Source organism: Plectropomus leopardus, unplaced genomic scaffold (genome assembly GCF_008729295.1).
Source record: "Plectropomus leopardus isolate mb unplaced genomic scaffold, YSFRI_Pleo_2.0 unplaced_scaffold21220, whole genome shotgun sequence".
NCBI classification, from domain to species: domain Eukaryota; kingdom Metazoa; phylum Chordata; class Actinopteri; order Perciformes; family Serranidae; genus Plectropomus; species Plectropomus leopardus.
Window position 1 is genome coordinate 1 of NW_024622962.1, and position 9049 is coordinate 9049.

At 38.2% G+C, this 9049-nt stretch overlaps 1 protein-coding gene across 1 annotated transcript; it reads left to right on the forward strand.

Moving 5' to 3' along the window:
- The first annotated feature begins 2308 nt into the window (after window positions 1–2308).
- Window positions 2309–8899, forward strand: LOC121965690. Its single transcript, XM_042515817.1, has 7 exons — window positions 2309–2480; window positions 4258–4590; window positions 5080–5262; window positions 5450–5554; window positions 7138–7175; window positions 7268–7429; window positions 8286–8899. Exons 1-7 carry the CDS (start codon window positions 2441–2443, stop codon window positions 8478–8480), a joined length of 1056 nt encoding a protein of 351 aa, XP_042371751.1. The 5' UTR covers window positions 2309–2440; the 3' UTR covers window positions 8481–8899.
- Window positions 8900–9049: the final 150 nt, after the last annotated feature.

Here is a 9049-nt window from a genome sequence, read left to right on the forward strand (position 1 = left end):
GTATTCTATTTATGTATTCTATTTACAAATCTGACATTTTAAAAACAAGACCTATATGTCCTGTTTTTCTAAATTATTATTATTATTATTATTGTTATTATTTGTTGACAAAAAATATGTAATATGCTGTAAAATTAGAAAGGCCCTGCATCTTTATGAATATCTGTGTAACTTCATTCCTAAAATGACTACTTGTATTTTAATTTATTTTTCTTGGTCCTCTTTATTATTTATTTCTGTCTTTTAGTTTGCTTCTTAATACTGAAATCTGTATTCATAATGTCATATGGGGTGCTTTTTGACTTTACAACACATTTCAACTTATTATTTTAAACGTACAGCTTATTTGTGACTAAAGTAAAGTATTTATTTACTGTCGTATTCTTTTACGTTTAATTTTACTTGAATAAAAAGTGTTTTATTATTAGTAAAATATAAAAAAATACAATTGTTAATAGACACTGTTGCTGGCTGAAATTCAGGTGAAGAAGCAGCAGGTGGAGGTGGAGGCTGCCGCGTGCAACGAAGACAGAAGAAGAAGAAGAAGAAGAAGCAGCAGCGCGTGAGCGGCCGGTAGCTGTTACCTGTTACCGTCACCTGCCTGTCAGATATAGTTCAACGTAGTTTGGTCCCACAGTGACACAATGACGAGGAGCAGTTTTAGGATACATGTTTTGAACGATGCCATCAAGCTGTGAGTTTGCGGGTGGAAAAATGATTTTTATTCCGAGAGCGAAAATACTCTCAGTTCTGGATTTTGACGTTTTTTTTGCTGTTTTTCCACCAGAAACAAATGACACGCCACACCTGATTTTAAGGTAAGACTGCTGACTGTGTTACTGCGCGTTTATGGCTCTTTTTTTTGAATTATTGAAACGTTTAACCCTTGTGTTGTCTTGGGAAAGTTGACAGTTGCAGTTCAAACAGCTGCATTAAAACAGACGCGCCGCACGGAGGCGCTGCAGCAGCGACAGCCACAAACATCAGGACTCACGCGCATCCTGTTAAGTTATAAAGTCAAACAAAAAATAACTTCATAGGAATTTATTATTTATGTCTTTGGTGTTTTTGGCTTTAAACTCATTTTATTTTGATTGCTGTAAGCACAAGAAGAAATTAGTTCAGTGTAAGGCTGCAGCTAAGATGTTTTTAAATTATCTATTTTATCTGCCGATTATTTTCATAATTATTTGCTTAATTGTTTGTCAATAAAATGTAAAAAGAAAAGTGAAAATTTCTTTTATAATTTCCCACAGCCCAAATGTGACGTCTTCAGATGTTTAGTTTTGTCCAACCAACAGTCCACCCCCCGAAAATATTACATTTACTGTCATTTATGACAAAGAGAACCATCAAATCATCACATTTGAGAATTTCCAACCAGCTAACTTTTTTTTTTTTTTTTTTTTTTTTTTAAAAAAAAAAAAGTTTGGGTAACTAAAATAGTTTTTGACTCATTTTCTGCTGACTGACTAATCACTGCAGCTCTAGTTATATTTATTTATTTTTCTGCAGCAATGGAGTATTTGGTTCTGACTAAAAATGCTGGTTCTGGCTGCTGCAGTATATATTTCTTTACACAAAAACAGAGAATTAAAGTATTTAAGGAACTTTGGTGTATCATCTAAATAAGGTAAAATAAAGTGCAATAAGATACATATCAAACAATAAAATGACAATTTAGACATCAGGACAAATTACAAGAAATATAATGAATCTAAATAAGATGAAAAAAGTATAACAGTCCTAAAATGTCAGCAGATAAAAATCAAAAACAGGATTTAAGACAAAACAGTCAAACAGTGTTTGACTGAACATTAAATACTGTTTCAAAATGTGCCTTTATAATATCACAAATTTAATGACGTTTCAGTCCTTCTCATTGAGTGCTATTTTATTGATAATTGTTTTTGTATTAATTAAATATCTTCTTGATATTATCTACACTTACCTTTCGTTAGGTTTTGAATGAGCAAGCTTCAGCAAATGAAACTTGGTTTCAGGAATTATACCGTACCGATTAGCACAATCTGATTTTTTTTTTAGATGAAAGTAACTGTTGGGAGTTTGTGTTTTAGATGTTTTTGTGAAATTTAAAACAAAAAAATAAATAAAATAACGTAATTTATTCATTTTTTATTCATTCACTGTTATTATTAATTAAATTTATTTAGTCATTTTTTCTTTATTCTCTTACTCTCTACTCTGAAAATACACTCAAAGATCATGACATTTATCCTGCTTTACACGCATACAGTTCCAGTTTAAAATCATACCTGAAACATAAGCTGAAATATACGCTTGATAACGTGAGGAGGGGAGTGGAGGTCTGGGTGTGATGTTTTTGGAGGAGGAGCTCCATCATTTAGAGAAGTGAGAAGTTCTCGGTTTGGCAGTAAAGGCGGAAAAGAGGCAGCGTTAAACCATCACAGCTTCAAGCATGAACGCCCGTCACGCTCTGATCTGCTTCTTCCTCCTCTGTGAGTACACTCACTTTCTGTTTCTGTCATCTATATTTTCTCTATTCTCATACATTCTCATTTTTCTTTTTTTTTCTTGAGTCTTTATTCTCTTTTTTCTATTTGTGGTCCGATAAACAGCAGACAGGAAAGCGTTTCTCATGAGTGGACTCTGTTTCATCACCTCTTGCCTCAGTTGAAGAGTTCGTTGTTGGTTTCTGTGGTTAAACATGGTGGTCAGAGTTTTTAAAAATGTCTTAACGGTGAAAAAAAAACTTAGAACTTGGACTTAAGTAAAAGCAGAAATACCAAATTGTTAAAGTATAGAAGTACAAAGGTGTTACAAGAATATACTTAAAGTACTCATTCTGCAGATTGGTCCATTTCAGAGTCACGTATTTAATGTTTGATGCATCTTTTAACGTTGCAGCTGGTAAGAAATTGAGTTCATCTTAAATGCTTCGTACACTGCGGGCAGCTTGTGGATTTCCTCTTGTGAACAGCATGAAGGCTGCAGTAAACCTGCAGATACTCTTTTAATTTTCTGCATATTTGTGGCTGTTTTACTTCAGTCGATGCATTAGATGCCATTTGTGATTTTCTGTGACTCAACAAACTTGAAACCCATCACAGTACTTCTGTTTAAATACATTTATCACAAAGAGGAACCCATTGTTTGGCTAATAGACCTAAATTCAGCAAAAAGAAGAGAAGTACAGAAACCCATAGAAAAAGTCTAACAGCGTCCTGAAAGCTGCAGTTTTTGACTTCCTTAAATTTCTCAGTTTACTCTGCTGAAGAAAAAAAACATCTCAGCTCCAGAAGAAAAGCAGCATTGCAGCAATAAACCTTTGGTAGCTGCCTCACTGATGCACTCTTAAAAATATATTTCATAAACTACTGATTTGTTTGATTATTGTTTGTAGACTTCAGTTTCTTGGTAAACAGAATATTTAAGACAATTAGGAAACCCTTTTTTACCTACAAAAAGCAGTTAAAAAATGAAAATATCACAATTCTACATTATTTAGGAGGTTACGTTTCAGTGAGTTGCAAACAAAAATAAAAAGAGGAAAAAAGAAAAACAAAGTGCATCTGTTCAAACTCTCCCTCCAACTACTCCAGGTGGAGCTGTTATCTGAGTACGGATGCACATGAGTAAAAAGATCAATTGGCATCAATTGAATAAGTTGGGATCAATCAAAATCAAATGACATAAGCTGCACATTCAAGCTGCTGTTTCCACTGACTTTGAATGCGATCAGGCGGATGAGTGCGACACCTTTTTCCCTGTGAAACTCCACAAGTGTTCACTTCACCTGACTTTCTGTCAGCACGAGGGTGAGCAAATGATGACTGAATGTTCATTTTTGGGTGAACTATCCCTTTAAGACAATACAAGGTCAATTTCAGAAGCAGCCTGACTGCATTCAAAGTCAATGGAAACAGAAACTTGAAAGTGTTGTCTTGTGTTTCGGTGAAATATCCCTCTAAAACAGAGTGGTTGTGTGTGTTTTAATTATTGCTGACTGAGGTAATTAATTGGTACAATTCCCATTTGCAGAGTTGTTTTTTTTTCTTGGTGGAGCATCTGAATGTGAGATTATGTTGCTCGATATCTTTGATGAAAGAATCCAAAATAAATTTCTGCTGTATTAAATTGTTACCCTCCGTCATGAATTGGGGTTGAGTCGGCAGCTCCCAGTATGGCTGTGGATCTGTGAAAATATGAAGCAAATCAGACTGCAACATCATAGAGGAAGTACAGATATTAACTATGTATTGTTTATCTTTTCAGCAGCACTGCGGGACACTGGTGTCATCAGTGCAAAAATCCTCACAGAAACTGAAGGAGGAAACATCACAGTTGAATGCTCCTTCGGTTTCTCTGGAAAGAAGAAGCTCTTCTGTAGAGACGAGTGTGAAGACGGAAACGTTCTCATTGAAACAGAAGAGGACACGGATCAGAGTGGCAGATACAGCATTAAATACGAAAAAAGACGTTTTTTCCAATATGACCATTTGTATGTGACCATCACAAAGCTGATGAAGTCGGACTCAGGACGGTACAGATGTCGTTTGGATGACTCTTGGTCTTCAGATTTCCTGTTTGAGATCAGAGTTAAAGATGGTGAGTTTCTGTTGGGAGTGATGGAATTAGTGTTAACAGTCTAGTCAAGTGTCGTCTAAAAATAGTATTTAGAGCTGCATATTTTTATCATAACTGTTCTTTAAAAAAACAAACAGTTAATCTGTAAACTATCTGATAAAGTCTGGCTGTCTTAAGCTAAAGCTGATTTTAACTTTGCTGCACCAAACACACTGATCCCTTTCTGCATTTACCTGTATGAGAGAATAGTTCTCTACACATCAAACAGGTGCAAGGCTATCAAACAAAGTAACGTCTGCACGCTCACTCCACGCCACGCAAGGTCGGTGAAGACAACATTTCCATCCTGGATCTTCCTCAGGTCAATAACCTGTCTTCATGAACTTTGTGTGGCATGGAGTGAGTTTGCAGGTGTTACTTTTTACCTCACATCACTGAATGATGCCACAGATCTCTTTGTGTCTCTTCCATCGGTGTCTGATTGATTTATTGTTTTTTAATGTTTCACAGCTCCGACCTCTTCAAAACCAAACTGGACTCTCGGACCTGTTTCAGCGTCAGTCCCATCAGCCTCCACACCGACAACAACGCAGAGTTTAACCTCCAGATCAGGAAGCTCCACAGCTTCATCAGCCTCCCCTGAAGGCACCAATAATCCTCATCAGAGCCAGGTATCACCAGCTGCAGGAACAGGTATGTTTCATGTGTTTACATGTATGTTTACATGCGTACTGTGTTTATGCAAAAACATGTATTCTTGTGTGTATCGTAACATATTTTTGTCGTTGGTTTGAATGTTTCTCGTAGTTTGATTGTGAAGTTTTAGATATTGTATACTGTAACAGGAGGTGTAACAAACAAACGTGTTCTGCTGAAACAGCCGCAGGTCCGCTGCTGATTGTGAGTCTGACTCTGGTCGTCCTGTTCATCGTTTTATCTGTAGCGGTGCTGATATTCTGCAGGAAGAGGGCCAGTTCTCTGAAAGGTGAGGCTGCAGGAAACAATTCATCCTGGAATTGGTAAATGCAATGTGCACTTTTAAAGCGCTTTTTTAGTCTTTTAGTCTTTTGACCAATCAAAGCGCTTTCACACACACACACACACGCACACACACACAGGCGGCTGACACTACTGTACATGGTGCCACCTGCTACTCAGTAAGCACGCACTCTGATGATGCAGCATTGGGAGCGTTTTGGGGTTCAGTGTCTTACTCACGGATACTTGGACATGTTCTCAAACTGCTGACCTTCTGATGAGAGGACGACCCGCTCTTCCTCTGAGCCGCAGCCATGTTGCATAGAAAGACGTAATTGTTGGTGTTTCACTTTGTACTTGGCCTGATCATTTTTGGCTGGACCGCGGTCGCAGCGCTTCTCATGGGGTTTTCTGGTCAGTGTGACAGATGTGACGCAGCTGTTTCCCTGTTGGCCGTTGTTCTTTCAAATTAAATAGGCGCTGAAACGGTGGACACGCTGACAGAAGCTGACGTTCCTGTGTTACTGTCACGTTATTCCTCATTTTCTTTAAGCAGTGAAACATGGCAGCATGGTGGAAAAAAAACAAGATAGACGAGCCATCGGCGGTCGTTCTGTCAGTTTTGGACGGAGAAGAGTGAGAGGATCACCTCATGTTAGTTTGAGGAACAGCCGTTTCTTTAACACACGAGCCTACGTTCATTTGGACGTTATCTGATACGTATCACAGTGTCTGAACGTGTGGCGCTGCCGTTACGGAGAAGAAGAAAATCAGACACTGATTGAAACTGAAGTGAATATTATGTGTTACAGTTTTGGACCGGGTACCGCCACAGAAAAACTATCAGCGGATCTTGGCTCTGATAGCGGCTGAAGGCAGCACAGCCTCCGCCGGTCCCATGGGGACGTTAATTTCCGGGTCCGAGCGGAGCTGCAGAGGGAGGATGTATTTATGATCAGCAGGTACAGCTCCAGAGAAAGCAGCTCCACTCCGCTGTTTGACTGCGTCTAACGTAACATATATTTTAGGGAAGCTAACTCGCATGCTCGTCCGTCTCATGCTGTCATGACACCAAAGCAAATCTCAAGCCAAAACACTGCGACAGCACAAGTGTTGGACAATCATGTAATGCAGTGAGCCAGTTTGACTGTAGAATACAGCTGATTATTTAACAACCGAGCGGCGCTCCGTTATCGTGGATCACCCGATCGCTCGACAGCGCGGTTAGAGAGAGACGGACAAACAGAGCGTAGCTTCTCCTCACAGCACCAAAGTGACTAAATTAACCAACAGCCAAATATTCAGCGACTTAAAGTGGAAAGTGACTTCTTTAGACTTTTTCTGCCGCCACAGGCACATTGATGCATCTTTTTTTCAACTTTTCTCTTAATTTAATATAAAATATATCTTCAGTTTACTCACCACTGTACACGGTCGAGCCATGTTTCGCTCATACATTACAAGCTGCTCGATGCTCATCTTTCTTAGTAGTATGAACCCACAGTTTCCTCCTCTCTGCCATGACCCCTTCCTGTTGCAAGTTTCAACAGCATAAACGCAGTTGACGTCATTTCTTTGCACATGTTGTAGGACATCCTGTGGAAACCGAGTATGCTGATGCCACAGAGGTGAGTCTGAGTCACTTTGGGACACCTCAGCATGATTAATGTTAGTGAAAGCACCTGATGATAATCATTAAAAAAAACCCTTCCTCCTGCAGACCATCCGAGTGTATGAGGAGATCCAAGAGGAGAACAGAGGGAGCAGACCTCCTCCTGTAGAAGTGTTTACAGTTTACTCTTACGCCAAATACGTCAAACCAAATGCAGTCGGAAGCTCGGACAAACACAGCTTTTTAACAGCAGCGGCTCCTCAGGCCACAGTAAGTCCGGTTTGAGGCCACATGCACTAAATAACTTGAGTTGTGGTGACAGTTAAATTTTTCACATATTTCACAAAGGATTTTTCTTTGTCCTGTGTTGTTGATTTTAATGCCTTTTTTTTTTTATCCAGGCCTTGACATGTGGTCTGAGACAAATGAAAATACTTTTTTATTGTACAACAGAGGACATATTTTTGCAGAGACAGAGTAGGGAGAAGATTGTGGACATTATTTCAGTTTGTGTTTCTGATTTGGAAAGAAAGCAATGAGCGATGTAACAAGAAATGATCGAAAAATACCAGGAAATTAGGTAAAAATTAAATAATAAATAAGTATTTCTATAACCTAATTTTACATGTATAATGGAATTTAACATGTTTTTTAATATAGATATTATTCTCTAATGTTTCTCTCTTTTTTAAAGATAATCTTCAGATTATTTTCTTGTCACCTTTTATTAATTTTTAGCAATTTATATCACATTCCATGCCAAGTTGCTGACTGCCTTTTTCCCACATTATCAAAATCAAACAAATTTGCTTAGATTTCAAAGGTTTAAATGCTTGTGAAAGGTGTTTGGAGGCAGCACAAGAAAACTGATGTTGAACCAGGTTTCGAAGGGTTAAATTAACATAGTATGAGGGGACTTCTGTTTTGTTCATCAAGCTCAAAACAGGATACTAGGCAGTTTATGATCTTATCTAAAGTTTGAAGGAGGAAATGCAGATACTCATCTTATCATTTACCAACAGGTTTGAAAATAAAACCCTGAAAATGGTTGCCATGAAGCAGCACACACGCAAAACAGGCGCGTGAACTCCAAATAAACGTTTCTGTTTCTTTCTGTTTCTTGCAGGCTGAAGACGAGTCGCGTAAACTCACCTACTCTGAGGTGGACTTTCCCGACGGTGCAGCCGCTTTGCTCCGAAGCGCCCCCTGTGGCGATAACGTCGTCTACTCTGTTCCTCGGGTCGAAGCGAGCTCGAACGGCAGCCACGGCGAAGACGCTTCGCCTCCTCTGTACTCTACCGTGAGTTTACATCCGCTGTAGCTTTAACGCTGTCAGCGGCCAACAGATGAACACAAAGTGGTTTAATGTTAAAACATACACAAAAAAAATCTGTTTTTTTACCATTTCAGAGAACTGAGGTTATTTTGGTAACTGTTGCCTTAATTTAATCTGCTAAAATGTACAGTAAACTATGTCAGATTATATATATTTTTTAAATGTTAACAGTGACGATGAGATGTCTCTATAAACTTTATGAGTTTATTGTATTTGCAGAAATGTATATTTTTTTATTGCAGTTTTATACTGTATTTATTCTGTATTTTTTTTAAACTATAGTTGTTTGTAGGTGGTGCATCTAGTTACAGTGAGAACAATGGTCCGTGACATTTTAAATTCCTGATATTTTGGTAACATTGAAAAAAGAATTGGCGTGTTTTTTCAAAAACATAAACTTGACATGAATAAAATGAAATAAAATAAATTTTGTAATTTAAAAAGTTTAAATAACTGGATTTGACTTTGTGTTCTGCAACAATACATTTAATTCCAGCTGCTGTGTAGCAGCGGGTCGGGGGCCGGCGTTTTTAGGAGCAAAGGGAAGATAAAGC